Source organism: Bos javanicus, chromosome 5 (assembly GCF_032452875.1).
Source record: "Bos javanicus breed banteng chromosome 5, ARS-OSU_banteng_1.0, whole genome shotgun sequence".
NCBI classification, from domain to species: Eukaryota; Metazoa; Chordata; class Mammalia; order Artiodactyla; family Bovidae; genus Bos; species Bos javanicus.
The window spans coordinates 23,039,345-23,063,167 of record NC_083872.1 but is presented as its reverse complement, the minus strand read 5'-3'; the positions used below and the strand labels follow the sequence as shown (position 1 = coordinate 23,063,167).

The 23,823-nt window shown below is 41.8% G+C and overlaps 1 protein-coding gene and 1 long non-coding RNA gene across 2 annotated transcripts in view; one reads left to right on the top strand and one right to left on the bottom strand.

Moving 5' to 3' along the window:
- The window catches only part of PLEKHG7 (pleckstrin homology and RhoGEF domain containing G7), an 82,286-nt gene extending 75,630 nt beyond the window's left edge, over positions 1-6,656 (bottom strand). The window contains exons 1-2 of the mRNA XM_061415739.1: positions 5,909-6,656; positions 5,352-5,374 (exon numbers count right to left, since the gene is read on the bottom strand). Of these exons, the coding sequence (XP_061271723.1) occupies positions 5,352-5,374; positions 5,909-6,472 (587 nt within the window). The 5' untranslated portion in view covers positions 6,473-6,656. The remainder of the gene's footprint in view (positions 1-5,351; positions 5,375-5,908) is intronic.
- Positions 6,657-11,454: 4,798 nt separating this feature from the next.
- LOC133247224 (uncharacterized) overlaps positions 11,455-23,823 on the top strand; it is a 174,503-nt gene continuing 162,134 nt past the window's right edge. The window contains exon 1 of the long non-coding RNA XR_009736326.1: positions 11,455-11,702. This is a non-coding gene — a long non-coding RNA (uncharacterized LOC133247224). The remainder of the gene's footprint in view (positions 11,703-23,823) is intronic.

Sequence of the window (23,823 nt, the reverse complement as noted above, 5' to 3'; positions counted from 1 at the left end):
ATGTACATATTTCAGATCATTATGCTATACACCTTAAACTTATATAATGTTCTATGTCAATTATACCTCAATATAATTGGAGGGAAAAAGAAAATAACAAAATATGTTATGGAGGGCTGAGATTCACAGCAACTACTAAAGCCTGTGCACCTGGAGCCCGTGCTCCGCAACAGAAGAAGCCACCGCAATGAGAAACCGGCACACTGCAATAGAGGAAGCCTGTGTGCAGCAACGAGCACCCAGCGCAGCCAAAAACAAAGCAGCGTGTACATGTAAACAAAACAGAACAAACACATGTGAACAGTGACTGAAAAAACCAACATGCCACCTAATCATTGGTAGTTACTAACTTTCTACCAAGATTTCACACTTAACGGCTGGGACAGTGCTAGCTATCCAACAGGTTTTAAGTAAAAGTCTGGGGAGAATTTAACATTATATTGAATTTAATGTTTGGACACATCAGATGAACTTCCTGTGATTTATCCTTTCACTCTGGGGTCAAAATATTTTAGAAAGAGTAAGTCAGTGATCTGCATACAGGAAGTGCTGAATGAATGAATGACTCAGCTTCTTAAAAAAGGTAAACTTGAGTTATGCTATTTATCATATCAAAAGCTTAGTAGATGGGTACTATAGTTGACCCTTGAACAACACAGGTTTGAACTGAGCAGGTCCACTTAAAAGGCAGATTTTTTTTTTTTCATGAAATACTACAGTACTTACACCATCTGTTCTTGGTTGAATCCGCTGACTACTGAACCTCAGATAAGGAGGGCTGACTGTAAAGTTATATGTGGATTTTGGACTGCACAGCGTCCTGAACCCCTGTGCTGTTGAAGTGTCAGTTGTATTTGCATTTCCAATCGACAGATGAGGGAAGACACAGGGCTTCCCTGGTGGCTCAGATGGTAAAAAATCTGCCTGCAATGCAGGAGACCTGGGTTGGATCCCTGGGTTGGGAAGAGCCAGGTGGGCTACAGTCCATGGGGTCGTAAAAAGTTGGACACTACCGAGCAACTTTCACAGATGAATACTTTTGAGGTTTTGAGTTGTTCAGAGCCTTGCCCAAGGTCATGCTGCCAGAGAGAAGTAAATACAGCATTCAAACCCAGGGAGTTTGATTCCAATAACTCTTAATATTATGTTGTGCTGCCTCTGCTAAGGGCTAGTCCAGATGAAACTGGCTTTAGATGACTCTCCAGATAATTTACTGGCAATCAGTGTTCTTGTCTGGTCTCTTCCTTGTCATTTGGTTTTCATGTTTTGGATATATTTAGTTTTTTTCTGATTACTTTTGAGCACTGGAAGGTTAGTCCATTCTCATCAATGTAGTATGTTCATTTTCCTTCTCAGTTTCAAGGCTCATTGAAAAATTAGGTGGGATAGACAGTTTTCTTGGAAGACTGACTTTAAGCGGTGTGAGGAAAGTGTGCCTGCCCACAAAATCTCCCCTCCTTGTTTCATGATGTTTAAAATTCCAGTAACATGGCTTTATTGCTTGGCTTCAAGTCATGTCCTCTGTCAAAATTCAAATACACCGGGGACAGGTAAGTAACACTGTAAGCCAAGCAGCCTGCCACCCTGCCTGTTATCTTTCCATCCATCCTTTTCTTCAATAAATATTTGAGACAGACTCTAGCTGAGTAATGGCTGTTGAGATGAAGTATAAAGTTAGTGGTCTCTGCCTTCAGAAAGGTCTTATTTCTGAGAGGAGATGGATGTCAGAGAAACACATTTGTTTTAGATACTATGATGGAAGCATTTATGAGGTATAGGGAAACCCAAAAGGGGATAAATATACTGCTCTACTTGGAAAGATGAGTGGACTGCAAGGAGATCCAACCAGTCCATCCTGAAGGAGATCAGCCCTGGGTGTTCTTTGGAAGGAATGATGCTAATGCTGAAACTCCAGTACTTTGGCCACCTCATGCGAAGAGTTGACTCATTGGAAAAGACTCTGATGCTGAGAGGGATTGGGGGCAGGAGGAAAAGGGGACGACAGAGGATGAGATGGCTGGATGGCATCACCGACTCAATGGACATGAGTTTGAGTGAACTCTGGGAGCTGGTGATGGACAGGGAGGGCTCGTGTGCTGCGATTCATGGGGTCGCAAAGAGTTGGACATGACTGAGCGACTGAACTGAACTGAAGTCCTTCACACTTTAGTAAGAATACATTGTAAAGATTGTTTTCCAGGAGGCATATTTTGGTGACAGGAGAAAGAGTTTGGAGTGAGTGTGAATTCACTGGAATGTTATACATAGAGGAAACAACAGTGAGAAAGAAATTCCATAAAGAAAAACTTGGAATCCAAGTCCTAACACTGAGCTTATTTCAGAACTGAGAGTAGATTGGGCCCTTCTCACTTACATAGCCTGCTCAATTGTCAGGCTATGTGTTGAGAATTTGTAATAAAAGAAAAGTTAGTTTTTCAAAAGGGCTACAAGGAAAGAAAACATTGCTGTGATTGACTGATTGCCACAGAAGCAAGCAGTTCTTAACTGAATATACCAGGGTCAGCAAACCTTTTTTTATAAAGTGCTAGATAGTAAATAGTTTAGGTTTTGTGAGCCATATGTTCCCTGTAGTGGCTACTCAATTCTGTGGTTACAGTGGGAAAGAAGTCATGGACAGTATTTAAATGAATATATGTGGCTGTGCTCCAATATAACTTTATTTACAAAAACAGGTGGTGGGTTGAATTTCTGCCATAGTTTGCTAGACCCTGGTTTATATCATTTCAAAGGCATAGTAAAAGCCCAAGTTTAAGTGTGTTTTAAATAAAGTTTTAATAAGTTTTTGGAGGTGAGGGCCCCTCAGTTCCCTCAATGGACAGCAGGGCCTCATGTAAAGAGCCCTTTGCCTTACACCGTCGGACCGCACAGCCTGGGAAGTAGCCCTTAGAACAAATGACAGGAAGGAGAGAGAGAGAGAGCAAAAGGCAGACAGGCAGAGGATCTTTGTGCCAAAAATGGCTAGCTATTTAACAAAAACTCATGCTTTCAGTAAATTTTTTGGTTTAAAAAGGTACAGATTGAGTGGTCTGTGGCTGATGCAAAATTATTTTAGTAGTAATGCTTGAGTATTTATTAAATATATGAATAGTTTATAGTAACTTACTCTTTCATTTATTCATTCAAACATTGCCTACTACATGCCAAGTACTGTACTAAGTCCTGAAGAAACAATGTTGAATAATTCTGGGTCATCACCATATACCAAGGTGTCCAAAATACTTCATCTTTGACTCCCTGTGGTGACTTTCTGTAGCTTTTCACTATTTTGTATGTGATGGTGACATACTGAAACTTACCCAGTTTTATAAGGCCTTAAGCCCTCTGACCAAGTCTTCCCTTTGAATCACTGAGGACTATTTCTGTTATTGCCTCACGAAGATTCTGCTGGTCAATAATAGTTACCTGCACATCATCTTTTGCAAATGGTTTGGTGCACCCCAGCAGTTAGCCTTTGGGTCCACTAACTCCAGGTTACATGCAAAGTTGGACAGACTTTACGTGGTCTAGGAAGCATTCCTTGATTAAAGACTCTCTAGTTAACTACCCACTCACAGTCTCTACTCAGATGTTCCACAGGTCCTCAAATTTAACGTGTTCAAACTTTCATCCCACCCACCCACATCCCCTTATCCCCTCCAAGGTTGCCTGTATCAGTGAATGGAGCCATCTGCCACCCAACAGTGCAAGCCAGAAGCTTGGAAGTCATTCTTGACAACTTCCTCCCCCTCACCCCCTGTAGTCTACTATTCACAAATGGTAGGTGGTGGTATCTCCTAACAATCTCCGGAACTGAGATATTTCTTTCTAACTCCACTGCCTTCACCAGAGCCTAACCCTCCAACCTCTCATATCTGAATATTCTAATTGTTCTGCTAGAGTCCACTCTCATCTAAATCTCATGTCTACCCTATATCCATCTGATCACACTGTTCTTAGGGTAAGGAACAAATTCCCTAAATACCCTATTAGACTCTGCATGATTGACTCTAATCAACATCATCTTTCCCTGAAACTATTCTCTTTTCACTTTCTCTGACACATTTGAATTAGGTATCATTTTAGAGCTTAATTCTGGTCTGCACCTGTAGAAGATTTCCATTGATGGCCCCTTTCTTCACCAACCCTTGTATCCATACAGTTTGCCACATAATACTGGTGACACATAATTTCTTGCCCTTGAGTTCAGGTACGTGACTGGCTTTGATCAGGAGAATTAGACAAGGTACAGAGCTCACAGTCCAAGAGGCCATGCATATTTCCACTTATCCCCTTGAACCTCTCCCTTCAACATAAGAACACGCCCAGGGCAGCAATTTGGTCCCATGAAAAAGATGAGGGACACATGGAGTGAACTACCCAGCTGAGCTTAGGCTAGATCAACTGACCCTCAATTAACACATAGATTTATAAGAAACAATAACCAGTTGCCGTTTTAAGGCACTGAAGTTCCAGCTGGTTTGTTACATAGCAATAACTAGTTGACATAAACCTAATACTTTGCATTTGCCTATGGCTTTGTAAATATTCTCTACCTAAGATACATTTAGGCCAACTAGCATTAAAATCTACAAGAGTTAAAATCAACAAAGATTGCACAGATGGATCTCATCCTTCCTGCTATTAACAGCAAACTCTTGCTTGAGGATTGAGGGCCAGTAATAAAACAATGGCTAATTCCCTGAGGATGACTTTCCACATGAAATGAAGGCTTTCCCACCAATCCTACAAACTGGGCGGATGAAACTGGGCTTGGATTTTTCCCTTTCTGCCACAGAAGCTCTTCATCCCTGAAAGAAATGGCAAATCCACTGGCAGAGCTGGGCGACCAAGCTGAAAGTCAGAGTTGGTTTCTGAAGTGACACAATCTACCTGCATTCTAGATAAAAGCATAGTCTGTTGTTAGAGGCATATTAAAGGTTGCCCTAGATTTAAACAGCACATCTTGTTCCTTTTATCCTTGTCTTCTGAATTTCTCTTTGAAAAACTGTTGAATGTTTCTGGCCTTTACATCTTCTCTACCTTACAAGAACTATTACCAAGTGGATATTAATTAAACCACAAGGCCAAGTCATTGACAATTCAAAATGAAAACCATGGCCACCTGTGGCTGTCATACCCTACCCACAAATACACCAGCCATAGTAAAATGCTAGGCTCTTAAAGTAGACTCTGGAAATTAATACTGTTTCACCCATAATATGAACAGTGACTTGGGGGCTGTAAAACAAAGTACCCTGATTAATACACCATTGGGTCTGCTGTGTCAGAACAGAGGATGTAAAAGTAAAAAGTCAACAGCTTTCATCGCACTGGAGAAAGTAAAGACATACCTGTACTGATGCAATTCTTCTTTCTGAAATAAATTGGAAAAATAAACATTTCAGTATTGCTCAAACCCATCCAAAATTCCAAAGCACACATCTTGAAGGAAGAGGTCATTAACATCCCCAGTTATTAACGTTTTGGAGTTTTCTTTTTTGGGGAGAAGATTAGAACGTTAGAAATTTGAATAATTTGTTCTTTCTGCCCTTTTAAACCAGCCATGCCTGGCGGTCTTCACACAGCCTGGATTTGCAAGAGAGCCACCTTTACTTTCTAATGCCTGAGAGACCATTTCTAATTCGGGTCCTTTCTTAAAGTGCCTTCAAGGATATTGAAGAAGAAAGTGAGCTCGACCTCCCTCTCCTTCCCCAAACTGCTGCACCCCTTTTGCTTGACAGCCAGCTGTCCTAAAGACTGTGTTCCCCCAGCTCTGTGACTTCCTGTGTTGGCTCCCTCAAGGAGGCGCCGCTGCCTTGCACCCCCATCCTCGCCAATTTGGCAACCTGGAGACCTATTATGCTTTGCATTCACCAAACGAGAGGCAAGAGGCTTAGAGCTGTGTTACCTGAGGCCCCGGAGGTCCTGGAGTGTGGCTGGGTGCTGAGTGGTCTCCTTTCCGTGGAAAGGAGGCCTGAGGATGCGACCCCTCCTCGAGGTCCTGAGGCACGGGAAGGGCACGCTCTTCACCTGGCCCCATTTGGAGCTCAACCGACTCGGCTGAGTCGAGGGCCCTTTCAGAGTCCAGAGGCAATCTTGAGTGGAGTCTCAGGGGCCACACGGAGTGAGAAGACTCCTCTGTGCTTTCACATACCTTGTTGGAAAGGGGACTTGCGGAGCCAGGGTACTCCTGCAAGTCGCCCCAGGTGCGCACGTCCAAGGCTACGTGCTGAGGCGGCGCATGCGCAGTAGCAGTGCCGCGAGCACCTCCGCGCACACTCCCGCAACCGCGGCTTCTTAACCTCCGCAAAGTGGGCGAGGTGGTCAAGCGGCCAGGGGCTTGCCGGTCAAAGTGGAGAAGATTCCCCTGGTTCTGACAGTGCTTCTTCGACAAGCTTTCCAGGGAGTATGGAGGAGAGGCCTTGCAGGCTGCAGGCTGCACCTCTTGGCGGGATGGCTCCATCTTCTCCATGCCACTTAGAGGCCCTGTTGCTGGAAACTTCCAGGCGATGTCGTCAGAGTTGCTGTTCTCCTGACCACACTGGGGTGGTTCCGTTTCCGTCTTCAGATGCCTGTGTTCCTCAGTGTGTTTCCATCCTTTTCCAAAGGATAATTGCAAGCAAGTGGCTGATCATTAAGCGAGAGCAGAGTGCAAAATCTATTGCAAACAAGGAGATGCAGGTGAGAAAAAAGGTGTCTGAAATTTCACACAGAAGCTTCCAGTTAGTCAAAGGAGCTAACGAATGCCTAGTTAACATTAGTATCTGTTATGTTTTGTAGGTAATTAAGATAAGTGTGTCCAGCCTTCCAATCTAAATTGTTTATGTTTTGAAATTTGTTTACCAAATTAAGTCGTTTGGATCCTGCTCCCTGCCTCCTTAAGGGAAGGTTCTTTTTCCATTGGAGTTTCAGTAGGTGAATAAGAAACTCAAGCTGAGATGGACAAAGTGCAAGCTTTACTCAGTGGCCAAATAATGACTAAGCAGAAATTGTGTTCACAAATCAATTTGTCGCCCTGGAGGTGGGCGACAGTGATTTAAAGAATAAAAACAAAGGGAGGAGGAGTGACGCTAATAATAGGGATTAGTTCGGAGAAGGAAATGGCAACCCACTCCAGTATTCTTGCCTGGAGAATCCCAGTGACAGAGGAGCCTGGTGGGCTGCCTAGGTAGCAACAGAGTCGGACACAACTGAAGTGACTTAGCAGCAGCAGCATGCATTAGTTTACCCTGCAGGGTCAGGCCTTTTTCCAAGGGAGTGGGGTGCCAGCTGATTTTTATCCTTTTTTGGTCTTTAATGTCTGGTCCTAGCAGCCAGTAGGTGTGTCATATACTATGCTAATGTTGTAAAATCAACGTGTGAGACTCAAGATCTGTTGGAGGTCAGATTCATGCCATCTTAGTCCCAGCTGGTTCCATCTGCTTTCTTGTTTGTATCTTCCTTTCTTATCTCTGGACCCTTTAACTTAAACCTGTGTGTTCACTCCTGCTAAAAGCGGTGTGGAGTGAGTTGGCAGGCTTTGAGGACACTCCTGCTGTACAGTGGCCACTGATGTGGTGGTGGTAGTGGTTTAGTCCCTAAGTTATGTCCGACTCTTTGCGACTCTATGGACTATAACCCACCAGGCTCCTCTGTCCATGGGGTTTCCCAAGCAAGAATACTGTAGTGGGTTGCCATTTCCTCCTCCAGGGATCTTCCAGATGCAGGGATCAAACCTGAGTCTCCTGCATTTCAGGCGTTACCACTGAGCCACCAGGGAAATCCCCATCAGCTGTTTAGGGGGTCATGATGTCAGGCTCTCCTAATTTATTTAATTTTGTTATTTATTTATTGGGCATGGGTTTTGAGGAAAGACTTGGAGCAGCTTTGGCAATATTTACTGTTCAGTAAAGAATTCGCCTGCAGTGCAGGAACTGCAGGAGCCTCTGGTACTATCCCTGGGTCAGGAAGATCCTTGGAGAAGGGCATGGCAACCCACTCCAGTATTCTTGCCTGGAGAATCCCGTGGACTCATGAGCCTGGCAGGCTACAGACCATAGGGATATGAAGAGTGGAACAGGACTGAGGTGACTTAGCATGCACGCACGTTTTACTTAATATCCCTTCTAGATTGAAACAAAAAAACTTTTCAAAACCTTGGTGATCTAAGAGATTAAGAGACTTCTTGGAAGCTACAAAGCTCATCACCTTTTATTTCCATTTTAAGAGAATCAAATATATGTTCAATTTTCCTTACATTCTGCATTTATGTGTGTATGATTGTATATATGTGTGTATGTATGATGTATATATGTATGATTGTATATATGATTGTATATATATATGTAAAGGGATGTAAAGAACAAGAAAAACAAGGCCCTTTCCCTCAAGGTTTAAACTACGAAATGCGACATGATTTCAAAGATAGTGATGCAAAGTAATTGGCAAAACACATTTTAGATTTTATCCATCCCCATGTTTTGGGAAAAATAACTTGCCAATTTGAAAAGAAAAACCCAGATGTCACTCAGATGCCCTGCTTCTCATGATTAGAGGTGCTTTCTATGGTTCACTAATGCAGAATTACCTCCTATCTGTTCTTGTTCAAGCAAATCTGATTCTTTCATTTGCCAACTTGATTCATGGTGACATGCAAATAACTACTGCTATTTCATTATTTTGTAGTTTTCCATATGAAGAAAGTAGTTTCCTGTGGAAAAGCATCAATCCTTACCCCCATCTATCAAGTATTACTTAAGGGTCAACTCCTGATTATTTACACGTCTGATGTGGGACTGTGGAACAGATAATATAACCATCTTCCCTTGCCATTGGCAATGTGGGAAATGGTTTCAGATGATACATGGCTTGTTGGTTGAGGAACATCAGTAGTTGACCACATATTCTGAGATTTCCAGTAATAACTTCAGCAAATCTATAATCCTTTATTCCGTTGGTTGCACCACGTGGCTTGTGGTAGGTATCTCAGCTCCCGGACCAGGGATTGAATCCAGGTCACAGCAGTGAGAGCACAGAATCCTAACCACTAGGCCGTCAGGGATCTCCCAGCAAGTCTATAATTCTAAAGCAGTCTGTAACCCTTCAGGAATGGACAGCCCAATTTTAAGGATAGCTAATTTGTTCTTTTAGTGCTGTATAATTTTAATTGCATTGACAGTACTTTTTAGTAGAACTTTTTCTACTGTGTCTTATTTACGTCCTCAATTTGATAATAGAGAATACTGGGCACTCGTAAATTCTTGAAGACCTGTCCTATGTTGATTGTCACTCATGAGATTAGCTAACATGCACTGTTATGACTAGTTACTGTAGTTCTATGGAAACTACAGTAATTGCTGCAGGTTTTTGTAGCATACGATTGTTTACCCCATATGAAATGGCCCCACACTGATGTACTCCCAAATTTTTAGTCATTAATTCTAGTTTTGTACTTGCCTATGGCAGGTTCTTTCATTCTTTGGTTTCTTCTAATCTGTTTCAGGCATAGAAGTCCAGTAATCCTGTGTCAAGAGAATTAATAGGCTCTTAGATTTACTCTTATCAGTAAACGGGAGGAGCACGGGAGGAGCCCAACATCATGATATTGCTATGACAATGCTGTGACATTGATTTAGGGGGACTCTATTCTCTTACATTTATTCCCTGGCTCTCCTCTGGTTTAAAGCCAAGTGAAACTACCAGATGCTGGATTTTAGACTGGAGAGTTGTTTAAGGAACTACTTAGATATCAACTGACGTTAACAGACTCTTATCTACAAAAGAAAACCTGAGATTCTTAACCCTGGGTTTGCTTTAATATTTTGAGCCAAGTCTCAAATGTTAACAGAGCTTCACATGTAGAACAAAAATGCACGCGGTACCCTTATGTGGGGGGCAAAGGAGAGAGTAATACCTGCTAGGAAACTTAACATTTTAGTTATGGTGAGGTTGAACTGGTTTTGATTTTAGATTTTAGGTTATTTCTGGCTGATACCATGTTCTTTGTAGGAGAAGAATGATTACTAATGAAAACAGGTATATTAGGTCTCTTTTCAGGTCCTTTGCTGGAGGACCTCATTCCTCATTCTCCTGACAAATGGCTGAGCTGAGGGCTGGAGTTACTTCTACACATGTATACCACAACTGGGGGATTATATTGTGTTTCTCAGCAAAGCATTGTTATAATTCCAGGCAGCAACATGGCTAAAGGAGTTCAGAATGTTTACATAGGCACTTGCATAATATTTCTCTCAGAATTCTTAGTGCTTGGGTTTCTTGTACCTTCTTTCTTCTCCTTAGAGGGGTTAGGACATTGCTTCAGATTTCCTTCTAATTGTCCTGACTTAGGGTGTGGCAGTTAGTACCTGGTTATTATACCCAAGATCATTCAGTTCAGTTCAGTTGCTCAGTCGTGTCCGACTCTTTGCGACCCCATGGACTGCAGCACGCCAGGCTTCCCTGTCCATCACCAACTCCCAGAGCTTGCTCAAACTCATGTTCCTTGAGTCACTGATGTCATCCAACCATCTCATCCTGTCATCTCCTTCTCTTGCCTTCAATCTTTCCCAGCATTAAGGTCTTTTCCAGTGAGTCAGATCTTCGCATCAGGTGGGCCAAAGTATTGGAGCTTCAGCTTCAGCATCAGTCCTTCCTTTGAATATTCAGGACTGATTTCCTTTAGGATTGACTGGTTTGGTATCCTTGCTGTCCAAGGGACTCTCAAGAGTCTTCTCAAGCACCACAATTCAAAAGCATAATTTCTTCAGTGCTCAGCTTTCTTTATAGTCCAGCTCTCACATCCATTCATGACTACTGGAAAAACCATGGATTTGACTAGATGGACCTTTGTTGGCAAAGTAATGCTTCTGCTTTTTAATATGCTGTCTAAGTTTGTCATAGCTTTTCACCCAAGGAGCAAGCGTCTTTTAATTTCTTGGCTGCAGTCACCATCTGCAGTGATTTTGGAGCCCAGGAAAATAAAGTCTCTCAATGTTTCCATTGTTTCCAAGGGTCATTAAGTATTATTTACTGGCCAGTGTCTCAAATATTGGAACCAAGACAGCAGTAACTGCTGACATCCCTCACTGTAGAACTGAAGAAACTTTAGCTATAGCAGAGCTTTGGAAGGCCATTGCTGAGAAGAGAAGCCCAGGCTCTAGAGTTAACCATCTGCTTGCTCTCTCTGCCTAAGCACTCTAGCCCTGTGACTTGGGACAAGCCTCTCTGCCTGGGTCAGCCTCCAGGCCACATTTATGAAAGGATAATAAAGTCCCTCCCTCACAAGCTCCTTGCAGGGATAATAGGTGAGGCTCCTAGGAGGCCCTCTCTAAATGATTATCCCCATGGATCTGATAAGAAGCCAAAAGTTAACCAAAAAGTTCAGGCTAGCTCTTCTCCTTTACTTCCCTAGAAGACTGAATCAATAAATGATCACTGTATTATAAAGTGAATTCACCAGGCTTTGATCACCCAAGCTTTAAGAAGCCAGCAACCACCACCCTCACTGTTGGGGAAAGCAATCTCGGTGTACTTGAAATTAAACCACACAGATTAATGATTCACCCATTATGCTTAGACCTGCGAGACCAGCAAGACAGGACCAAGAGAAACTGGTAGCAACAGGATCTGAACAAATGAAAAATGCAAGAAGAGAACCCAGTAGCAGCTGAACATCACCTCTGATACCTGTGGGATGGTCTGCCTCTGAAGGTGACATTGTCCAGGTGGGTCCTGACAGGGGAGCCTGCAGACCTCAGAGCAAGCTCCCAGGCGAGGTTTCCTGGAGAACAGGTTCCACGCCTGTAACAATGAACCCTCCTGGCTGAGCACAGGCACACTTGAGAGGAGCTGAAAGGAGGAACTGGCCTCTCCCCTTCTTAGAGAAATTTCTAGTTATTTGTTTATGAAAAGGTCTAAGGGAAAGCAAGTTCAGAATCTAAGACCGCCCAGGTCAGGTGATTTGTTTCTACTGAACAGTAACTGATCCAATAAAGGGAGGATGCAAATGTGGCTTTTTACTTCCCCTTCGGTACTCAGTGAGCATCACTGATAGCTCAGTGAGACAGTTTTAGGTATCTTATCCGTTTGCTTTCTCCGAAGTTGTGAGAAAACATTCCTTTCAACCTTACAGTGCTTACATCCTAAAACATTTTGTATTTATTTAGTGGAGTGTTTTAATAAGCATTGGCTTCCCTCATGGGGAAGATTCTCTGGAGAAGGAAGTGGCAATCCACTCCAGTATTCTTGCCTGGGAAATCTCATGGACAGAGGAGCCTTGTGGGCTACAGTCCATGGGGTTGCAGAGAGTTGGACACAACTGAGCAACTAACAGTTCAGTTCACTTCAGTGGAATGTTTGGATAAGCATTGAATAATAGAGCAAACGATCATTGTACTTGGGAACACATTTGTGAGCGTTAATTTTCAAGTAATTAAAATGCAAATGGAAAACGTTTGTATCTCCCGGTATTCTCATTTGAGCAGTACCCCAGAAAACCTTTGGTGTCTAGATGGAGATACGGCATACAGTCCCAGGAATGTACACCATCTTAAAAAATATTTCTTCAGACTCTTTACAAAAGCAAATTCAAATAAATTCTAATTCGATCTAATTTACTGGTTTTCATTGTTTAGAATCATTGTAGATACTTACTGTGAAGGTTTCTTTAGGTCAGTGGTTCTCACAGTGGGCTCCCTGGGTCAAAAGCATCAGTACCACTTAAGACTTTGTTTGAAAGGTGAATTCTTGCCCCTCCCCACCTCCTGAGTCAGAATATCTAGGGGTGGGGCCCACAGTCTCCCAGTGATTTTTTACAGATGAAAGATTTGAGAGCTGCTGCCTGAGGGGGGAAAAAGATCTAATTTATAGATGTTGGCCTTGTGATAACCTTTGCATTAGTCCTTAATCCTTTCATATTGGTCTCTTTAGAACATCATTTACTTAGAACTTTGAAAAATGACTTGACCTTCTCACTTTTACTACTGACACTGTCAAACCCAAAATGCGGTATCAAGGGCATTTCTTTATTTTGCCAGCATGGAGCCAGCATAAATAGTCTGAGCTCCTGCCAAGGCTATGTAGCAATGAATTGTTTCAGTTGAGGAAGAAAGAAAAATGAATCAAGTATTTTAGCTTTGGGTTTGTGGAAATGAAGGTTGAACTTCATCAGCAAGTCCCCTCACGCAAGCCTGATTGTAAAACTGTGTCTCCTGGGGGATGACGATAATGGGATATTTGACACCCATCCAGAAACTTTCAACCTCTGGTTGTATCTTAAATAAGAAAATTAAGAGTCTACAGAAAGGTCACAAAGGATTATCAGGGGGAAAAAGGATAATTTAACCTCTAAAGAATAAAAGGGACAGGGAGGCATTTTGATTGGGGAAGGGCTGCCATGGTGCAGAGGGGATCCTGAGGGCTAGCTTTTCCCTCAGGACCTGGGGCAACCTTCTTGAAACGAAAGTGAAAGTGAAGTCGCTCAGTCGTGTCCGACTCTTTGGGACCCCATGGACTGTAGCCTACCAGACTCCTCTGTCCATGAGATTCTCCAGGCAAGAATACTGGAATGGGTTGCCATTTCCTTCTCCAGGGGATCTTCCCAACCCAGGGATGGAACCTGGGTCTCCTGCATTGGAGGCAGACGCTTTAACTTCTGAGCCACCAGGGAAGCCTTGAAACAAAGCCTTTACTTGATCAGGATAAGTCTTCACTAGGGAGAAAGCCGCTTGGGATGAGCCCCTTCACAAAGTCTAAATCCTGATAAGCTCTTTTTGTATCATGAATACCTAGATCTGAGGCTTCAAGCTGTAGAATTCTGACTGGACTTCTAGTTTTTTTTTTTATTTTATAAAAAAATTGGAGAATAGTTGATTTTGTGTTAGTTTTTGCTGTACAGCAAAGTGATTCAGTTAAACATATACGTAAATCTACTCTTCCTTAGATTCTGTTCTCATAGAGGTCATGAGAGTATTGAGTAGCGTTCCTTGTGCTGTACAGTAGCTTTCTTATTAGTTATCTGTTTTATATATATCACTGTGTATGTGTGTCAATCCCAAATCTCTCAATTCATCCCTCCCCACCTTTCCCCCTTAGTATCCGTAAGTTTGTTTTCTATATCTGTGTGACCTTCCAGTTAAAAAAAAAAAAATCCCACATTAAAAGTTAAGCGTTTTTATAGAAAAGTTTGGATTGCAAGTTTTTCGTTTTTTTGTTTTGATCGCAAGTTTTATTTTTCAGTGAACCATCTGGCAATACCACATTCCTATTCCCACACTTCCGTATCTGTGTTAAAGGGCTAGACCTGAGAACAGGCTCCCTGTGTTAGGGAGGACAAGCAGGCTCCAGTTCACTGTACTCCAGGTCTCCCGGACTCAGGCTGGTGCTGGCTCTCATTGATCTTTGTGTTGATAGACTTTTATTTCTTCTAACAGAATCAGAGAATGGCCCTAGACTGGAAACAATCCCAATGTCCATTTTAATAGAATGTCCATCATCAGCAAATACATTGATATAGTAAACTCTGAGGGTGAAGGAACAGTTGCTCTAGTCCCAAACACAAAGTTCAGAGAAAGAAGCCAGACTCTGTGTTTGTATTTATAATAACAACAAGAATGGGCCAAGTTAAGCAACAGTATTGGGAGTTAGAATTGAGATTTTCGTCTTGGGAAGGGACAGTGACTGAGTCAAGAGTGGGACTCCTGGGATCCCTGTACGTTCAGTCTCCTGACCTGTGTGCTGGCACCTGGATGTTGTCTTTGTGGAAATTCATTCACTGGTCACTTACACTTCATGCACTTCTCTGTTTACATACGCTTTGCTTGAGTACAAGTGAAAGAGCGTGCCTGTGCTAACATTGTATCCTGCTTTGCCTTCTTGTTTACACTGACTTCCAGGCCAATATGGGTCTTCAATTGAAAAATTTCTTAAAAAGCTTGTTTTCCTAGTGTTTGAAAAGAGGTATGATTTCTTTTCTATTTTTAAAAATTTAAAAAAATATTTGTTTTTTAATTGAAGGATAATTTTTACAGAATTTTGTTGTCTTCTGTCAGTCATCAACATGAATCAGCCATAGGTATACATAGGACCCCTCTCTCTTGAACCCCACTCCCATCCCATCTCTCTCCCCATCCCACCACTCTAGGTTAATAGAGAGCCCCAGTTTGAGTTCCCTGAGACATAGAGCAAATCCCCATTGGCTATCTATTTTACATATGGTAATATAAATTTCCATGTTACTGTCTCCATACATCTCACCCTCTCCTCCCCTCTCCCCATGTCCATAAGTCTATTCTTTATGTCTGTTTCTCCATTGCTGCCCTGCAAATAAATTCATCAGTGCCATCTTTTTAGATTCCGTATATATGCATCAGTATACGATATTTTTCTCTTTCTGACTTACTTCACTCTGTATAGTAGGCTCTAGTTCATCCACCTCATTAGAGCTGACTCAAATTCGTTCCTTTTTATGGCTGAGTAATATTCTGTTGTGTGTATGTACCACTGCTTCTTTAGCCGTTCATCTGTCAGTGGACATCTTGGCTGCTTCCATGTTCTAGCTATTGTAGATAGCACTGCAGTGAACATTGGAGTACATGTGTCTTTTTCAATTTTGCTTTCCTCAGGATATATGTCTAGAAGTGGGATTGCTGGGTCATATTCTGGTTTTATTCCTAGTTTTTTAAGGAATCTCCATACTGTCTTCCATAGTGACTGTATCAATTTACATTCCCAACCAAAAGTGCAACAGGGTTCCCTTTTCTCCACACCGTCTCCAGCATTTATTGTTTGTAGAATTTTTGATTATGGCCATTCTGACTGGTGTGAGGAGTTACCTCATTGTAGTTTTGATATGCATTTCTCTAATAATGAGCAATGCTGAGCATCTTTTCATGTGTTTGTTAACCATTTGTATGTCTTCTTTGGAGAAATGTCTGTTTAGGTCTTTTCCCCACTTTTTGATTGGGTGGTTTGTTTTCCTGCTATTGAGTTGCATGAGCTGCTTGTATATTTTGGAAATTAATCCTTTGTCAGTTGTTTCATTTGCTATTATTCTCTCCCATTCTGAGGGTTGTCTTTTCACCGTTTTATAGTTTCCTTTGCTGTGCAAAAGCTTTTAAGCTTAATTAAGTCCACCTGTTTACTTTTGTTTTTATTTGCATTACTCTAGGAGGTGGGTCACAGAGGATCTTGCTTTTTTTATTGAGTGTTTTGCATGTGTTTTCTTCTAAGAGTTACATAGTTTCTGGTCTTACATTTAGGTCTTTAATCCGTTTTGAGTTTATCCTTGTGTATGGCATTAGGAAATGTTCTAATTTCATTTTGTTCACATGTGGCTGTCCAGTTTTCCCAGCACCACTTATTGAAGAGGCTGTCTTTGCCCTATTGTATATTTTTGCCTGAAAAGAGGTATAATTTTTATTTGAGCTATTTTTTAGGTTTTAGGGTTATAAAAGTCCAGTGCAGCCGTGTTTAAAATGGTTAATTTCAATGTCTACAGATACATCTCAACATCTTTGAGTTGTTTGTTCAAGGAAGTTTTTCTAGGCAGTACATATTCTGAGCCATTGCATATCTGCTATAACATATGAATGCTGGATGTAGAATTCTTGAACTAAAATATTTTCTTCTAAAAGTCTGTAGATGTTTTTATAAGATTTTCAGTCAATAGTATTTGTGACAGGAAGTCAATAGACTTGTTGCTCTTTAGTGGGTACTTAAAACTTTACAGACTTTTCTTTGTGATGTATATATTTTTTAACTATTTGTTCCTGTATTTTTTCTTTAAAAAAATTGTTTCTTTATACTTGAAATTAGAAGTGTTCAGTCAGGATATGTAAGAGTGGGTTTAATTTTGCCTAGGATTTGGTATGTACTATCAACTACTTAATTATCAGTTCAGTTTAGTTGCTCAGTCGTGTCTGACTCTTTGCGACCCCATGAATCGCAGCACACCAGCCCTCCCTGTCCATCACCAACTCCCGGAGTTCACTCAGACTCACGTCCATGGAGTCGGTGATGCCATCCAGCCATCTCATCCTCTGTCGTCCCCTTCTCCTCCTGCCCTCAATCCCTCCCAGCATCAGAGTCTTTTCCAATGAGTCAACTCTTCACATGAGGTGGCCAAAGTATTGGAGTTTCAGCTTTAGCATCAATCCTTCCAAAGAACACCCAGGGCTGATGTCCTTCAGAATGGACTGGTTGGATCTCCTTGCAGTCCAAGGGACTCTCAAGAGTCTTCTCCAACAGCACAGTTCAAAAGCATCGATTCTTTGGCGCTCAGCTTTCTTCAGAGTCCAACTCTCACATCCATACATGACCACTGGAAAAACCATAGCCTTGACTAGATGGAACTTCGTTGGCAAAATAATGTCTCTGCTTTTGAATATGCTGTCTAGGTTGGGCATAACTTTCCTTCCAAGGAGTAAGCGTCTTTTAATTTCATGGCTGCAGTTACCATCTGCAGTGATTTTGGAGCCCCCCAAAATAAAGTCTGCCACTGTTTCCACCGTTTCCTCATCTATTTCCCATGAAGTGATGGGACCGGATGCCATGATCTTCATTTTCTGAATGTTGAGCTTTAAGCCAACTTTTTCCCTCTCCTCTTTCACTTTCATCAAGAGGCTTTTTAGTTCCTCTTCACTTTCTGCCTTAAGGGTGGTGTCATCTGCATATCTGAGGTTATTGATATTTCTCCCGGCAATCTTGATTCCAGCTTGTGCTTCTTCCAGCTCTCTCTTTTGTTAGTTCTCTTTCTTTGGGGGACATCTGCTATTATCACCTGACTCTGATATTTCACGTCTTCTCTACATTAATTTTATTGGTTTTACCTTCTCCTTTGTAGTTGGGGATAATGTCTTGACATCATTCACTATTTTGCTTGTTCCATTTTCTTCACAGTCCAAACTGGATTTTAACTGCTTCTGTAATAACTTTGCCTCCCAGATGGCTCACTGGTAAAGAATTTGTCTGCCAATGCAGGAGATGTAGGTTTGATCCTGAGTAGGGAAGATCTCCTGCAGGAGGAAAGGACAACCCACTCCAGTATTCTTTGTTTGGGAAATCCCATGAATGGAGGAGCTGGGTGGGCTACAGTCCATGGGGTTGCAAAAGAGTTGGACACGATTTAGCAACTAAACAACAACAACATAATGGTTTTAACGTCCATTTTACTTTTAAGATAAAGAGGACTATTCCACTGTCGCTCTTTTTTTTATTGCAAATGTTTCCTTTCCATGATGATACACTCTAGGGTCTTGAATCGTGTTCAAATATGAATTATTTAATGTATTATAAGTGGAGGTATATGCTACATTCTGCTATACACTTGTGATCTAAAAATTGAAGTCAAAGAATCCTGAATCAGATTAATCAGATAATTTCTGATTTTTCTATTTCTTGAAATAACTTGATTTCAAAGAAAGACAGCTCTTCTAGCCATCTCAGAATCTTTTATTTTATTCCCATGTTGTGTAGACTCTTTTAATGGGCTCTGTAGTTATTCTATTTACTGTTATTGTAAAGGGAAGTATTTACCTGTTTGGTCTCCAATAAGCATTGGTCTGGGTTCTGATAATGTGTGGATTTATGACAAGCTATCTCAAATAGAATTTGTTTAAAGGAAGAAATGAGAAAAATATAATTATATCATCAGATGGCTTGCTCAATGATTTTTAAGACTAAGAGGCATAGAGAAGGATCTAGAGCCACAGCTGCAGTCACAACTAGCTTTCTGTGCCATTGCACACGTTTAGGGCAGAACAGCACCCCGTCGTGCTTAGTCTTCTGCTTGCTGAGGCTCTTTACTGGGAAGGAAGTCTGAGGCCTCCCAGTGCAGCAGCTGTTCATTATTAGCTGAGGTGAGAGGGCCCTAGGGCTGGACTTAGCAATGGGTTCTCAGTGCACTCCTTCCTGAGTTATAGGGCAGCACCAGACTCTCCTCTTCAGCTTGGGGTTTTAGTACACATTTGTTAGTAGCCTCCCTGGATCCTTGACCTCTTCCCCTTTCCAAAGACCTGTGACTTCCATTAGGTTTTATGTGTTTCCATCATGCTTGTTCCATGCCCAGCTTGAAGGCTGGAAGACATGACCCTTGTTAAGCCAACTATGGCTTCCAGCCCCCTGGCTGCGAGGAGTGTTTGGAGGATGACATGTCAACTAAGCCAGTCCAGGCCAGTCAGTGTGACTCTTGGGAATTTTGCTGAGAATACAGAACAGCTCTCTTTTCTGATGGATGTGAAAGAGGAGGTGTGTGGCACTGGAACTGTTGGCAACTGTATTGGCGAAGAAGCCAGTCTTAGGATATATCTGACACCAGGGCTGGGAGAGTGGAGTTGGGAAAAAAACAAAACAAAACTGGGCCTCAGTGACGTCACTGAGTCGCTGAAATAGTTGTCATTGGACTCTAGAAAGACATTCTTCTACATTTATCTTTTCCTAAGTTATTAAAGTTCCTTTTTTGCTAAGTCACTTGAGTTATGCTTTCTTTGCTTGCATACAGATGGATCCTCAATAATATAACGGTGTCATTGGGGGTCTATTAGTTCCTCACCCTACCATCTCAGGAAGTGGGCAGCTTTCATCATCTTTATTTGACTCAGGACCGCTTAGACTGTATTTGGAGATTAAACTGTAGATTTCTGATCTGCAGGTGGCACCAATCCTTGATTTCTAGTGGTTATGCAGGTATTTTTTAATATGATTGTTTTGTTGGTCACTGTATTAGTTTTCTATCACTGCATAACAAATTATCCTAAGTTTATTGGCTCAAAACAGCTGACATTGATTACCTCAAGTTACTGTGGATTAGCAGTCAGGGCAGAGCTTATCTGAATCTTCTGTTCACCATCTCACAAAGCTATGATCAAGATATTGGCTGAGCTGCATTCCTTTCCGGAGTAGCTGCATTCCTTTCCGGAGTTTAGAGTCTTCTTCAAATCTCGCATGGATGATGAAGAATTCAGTTTTCCTGTGGTTGAAAGACTATGGCACTCAGGTCCTAGAGGCCACCTCCAGTTCCCTGCCACATGCTCCTCTCCATAGGCAGTTCACAACACAGTTTGATTTGTCAAGGCTAGTGGGATGGCCTTTCTATCCAGTTTGGTAAGATGGAGTCTTGTAGATATGTGGTGGTTTAGTTGCTAAGTTGTGTCTGATTCTTGCGACCACATGGATTGTAGCCTGCCAGGCTCCTCTGTCCTCTGTCCATGAGATTTTCCAGGCAAGAATACTGGAGTGGGTTGCCATTTCCTTCTTCAGGGGATCTTCCCAACACAGGGATCGAACCTGGGTCTCCTGCACTGCAGGCAGATTCTTTACTGATTAAGCCACCAGGGAAGCCCATACTGTATAGCATAATCTCAGGAGTGACATTCCATCACTTTTGCCATATTCTATAGCTTGGAAGCAAATCGCAAGTCCCATCTGTAATAGCAAGGAGGGAGTTACTCATTGTGACTTTGGGGTCACATTAGACTGTGTCCACCACACTCATTTCAGTCAGTTCAGTTGCTCAGTTGTGTCCAACTCTTTGCAACCCCATGGACTGCAGCACACCAGGCCTCCCTGTCCATCACCAACTCCCAGAGCTTGCTCAAACTCATGTCCATCAAGTTGGTGATGCCATCCAACCATCTCATCTTCTGTTGTCCCCTTCTCCTGCCTTCGATCTTTCCCAGCATCAGGGTCTTTTCTAAGGAGTCAGTTCTTTGCATCAGGTGGCCAAAGTATTGGAGTTTCAGCTTCAGCATCAGTCCTTCCAGTGAATATTCAGGACTGATTTCCTTTAGGATTGACTGGTTTGATCTCCTTGCAGTCCAAGGGACTCTCGAGTCTTCTCCAACACCTCAGTTCAAAAGTATCAATTCTTCATCACTCAGTTTTCTTTATGGTCCAACTCTCACATTCACACATGACTACTGGAAAAACCATAGCGACTATATGGACCTTTGTCAGCAAAGTGAAGTCATTTCAACAGTAATTTAGTTTTTGTTTTTGTTTGTTTTTAATGAATTGGGATGTGGCTAAAATATGCCCCCAACTTTTCACACTGTACTTTGTTTGACTCTTTGACATCAGGTTGAAAAATAATTTTAGGGTTTCTGAGAGAAAGAGAAGCCAATATGGAAAAGTGGAAATAAACCAAGCAACTGAACATCATAGCAGCCTTCGAGAAAGGCAGAACTAAAGTTTTACAATTCCTTAGGCTGCCCTGGCTGTGTAACAACCCATCTGTGTATGCCAAGACCCAGCAGAGGCACAGTGGGGTGTATTTCTTCTGTTCAGTTTTAGCGTGGGCTGCTTTGAATTTTACTTTGTTATTCAACAGGGGCTCACAGTAATGCTCCAACTTACCTGAATGAATTTGTCCTTATGTTGACTGATCTAGAGTCAAATCCCCTACCTTGGAAAGTGTGGAGATGAGATTTAGGTATGAAATTCATTTCTGAATTATGCTAAAGTTATAAGCTGCTGTTGATTTATCCAACACATTTTACCCAGCTCAACTCAACCAATTTTTAGTGATGACATTTTTAAAGTGACCAGAGTTTACCTCTCTCGTCAAAATCTAGCTGTGAAGAAGTTACCAACTTCAATAACAATCTTGAAAATGAGTTTTAAAAGCCCAGTAGAGGAGGAAAAGCAAGCCTGTGGATTTTAGTTTTCGCTGTAGTGACACTAGAACAGATCATTTGAGTGAAAATTATTCTGTTACTTCTTTGTGATTTAGGACCCATTGTAAGACTTCTTCCACTTCCCTGTGATCGCTGTCCCCAGGTCATAATTCTAGCATGATTATGTCAAAATTATCTCCGCAGTAGTCAGTTGTGGTGTTACAAAGAGAGAATTAAGACTTTAGGTGGTGAATAAGCAGAAGCAGCAGGAGCCCTAGAAACGGAGAGGCATAAACCTTCTGCTCTTCTGAAAAATGTTCTTGAAGACCGCAGAGTGAGGGAAGAGATAAAACATGGTTTGTTACATAAGCCAGAATCATTTCTAAATGGAGGGACGATGGATCTAATTTTCTCAAATGGTGCTCATGAAATTGTTCTCAAGCAAAGGCATTCTGTGAGATGGGTCATATTACTGTCACATTATCTATGGATGTAGAGTTTTTCAAAGCACAATACATATTCTTTCCTATACCACCTACAGTCATTATATAAGATAGTCATCTTTAGACTTTAATGACCAAAAAACATTTTACCTGATTTTGTTGTCTTTGCATGCAGAAATATTTCTTAGGCTATTGTCTATGGGATTATACAATCTGATACTCATGCATGTGTAATAGCCTAACAGGTGCACTTGTTGAGGAATAATCAGTGCACAAGGCTGATACTATCATATTAGAAAGTTAAATAATCACTTGCAGTTAATTGGTTTTATTTCTTTCAGCAGAGGTTGCTGTATTCAGTGCCTATGCATTTTGATTAACCCCAAGAGTGCCCTTTGTGTGTGGTTAAAGACGCAGCATCTCACCAGGTGAAATAGATTAACTCAGGAAAGATTCGGAGAAAGCAATGGCACCCCACTCCAGTAGTCTTGCCTGGAAAATCCCATGGGCAGGGGAGCCTAGTAGGCTGCAGTCCATGGGGTCGCTAAGAGTTGGACATGACTGAGCAACTTCACTTTCACTTTTCACTTTCATGCACTGGGGAAGGAAATGGCAACCCACTCCAGTGTTCTTGCCTGGAGAATCCCAGGGACGGGGGAGCCTGGTGGGCTGCTGTCTATGGGGTTGCACAGAGTCAGACACGACTGAAGTGACTTAGCAGCAGCAGTAGCAGCAGGAAAGATTACAGGGGTCCATAGAGCCTTGTCTGTAAAACATCAGTATTTTATCTGCTTTTCATAAAGAGAATTTTAAAAAAAATTATTTATTTTTACTTGAAGGATAATTACTTTACAATACTGTGTCGGTTTCTGCCAGACATCAACATGAATCAGCCAGAGGTAAACATATGTGGATTTCCTCTTGGACCTCCCTGCCACCTCCTACCCTATCCCACCCCTCTAGGTTGTCACAGACTCCTGGTTTGAGTTCCCTGCGTCATACAGCCAATTCCCACTGGCTATCCACTTTACCTACGGTAGTGTGTATATATTTCCATGCTCCTCTCTCCATTTGTCCCTCCCTTTCCTTCCCCCACCCCATGTCCAGAAGTCTGTTCTCTATGTCTGCACCTGATAAGGAGAAGTTTTAAAATATGTAGTATATTCTACTTTTATACTGTATGTGACAAAGATTCTCCCGCTGTCTTTCTGGACAAGATGGGGAAATGTGGGCTAAGCTGGAGTTCACGTAGGTTAATGGGGATCACCTGTATCCCAAAAGGGCTCATGTAGGGGACAGGCTATAGAGGGGTCCACGAGTTCCTGTTTGGTCTGTGTTGATTAACATTTTTATCAATGTTTGTGTGATGGCATAGAAATCTGGTTTATCAGATTTGTCATGGTCACAATCATAGACAGTGTGGTCAGTGAAATAGACAAATGAATCAGAATTATGCAAGACAACCTGTTCACTGATGAGGGTGATGAAAGAAATCCAAGAAGATGGTATATGACTGGGGTACACACTGAAGAGATTTAAGTTTCTCTTTAATTTTTGATATTAAAAATGTTTAAAAGTCATACAAAAAAGTTTCTCATGCGCTCACTTTCTAAATGCTAACACTTTGGCATGCTTTCTTGGAGACTTAAAAAAATGTGTGTATATTCATGCTCATACATATAGCTCTATTGGTATATTTTGGATGTGTATAATTAATATAGATATATATTGGCCTGTGAAAAAATATTACAGGTAAAGCTAAGTCCTGCTACAGTCTGATGTGTCCCCCCACC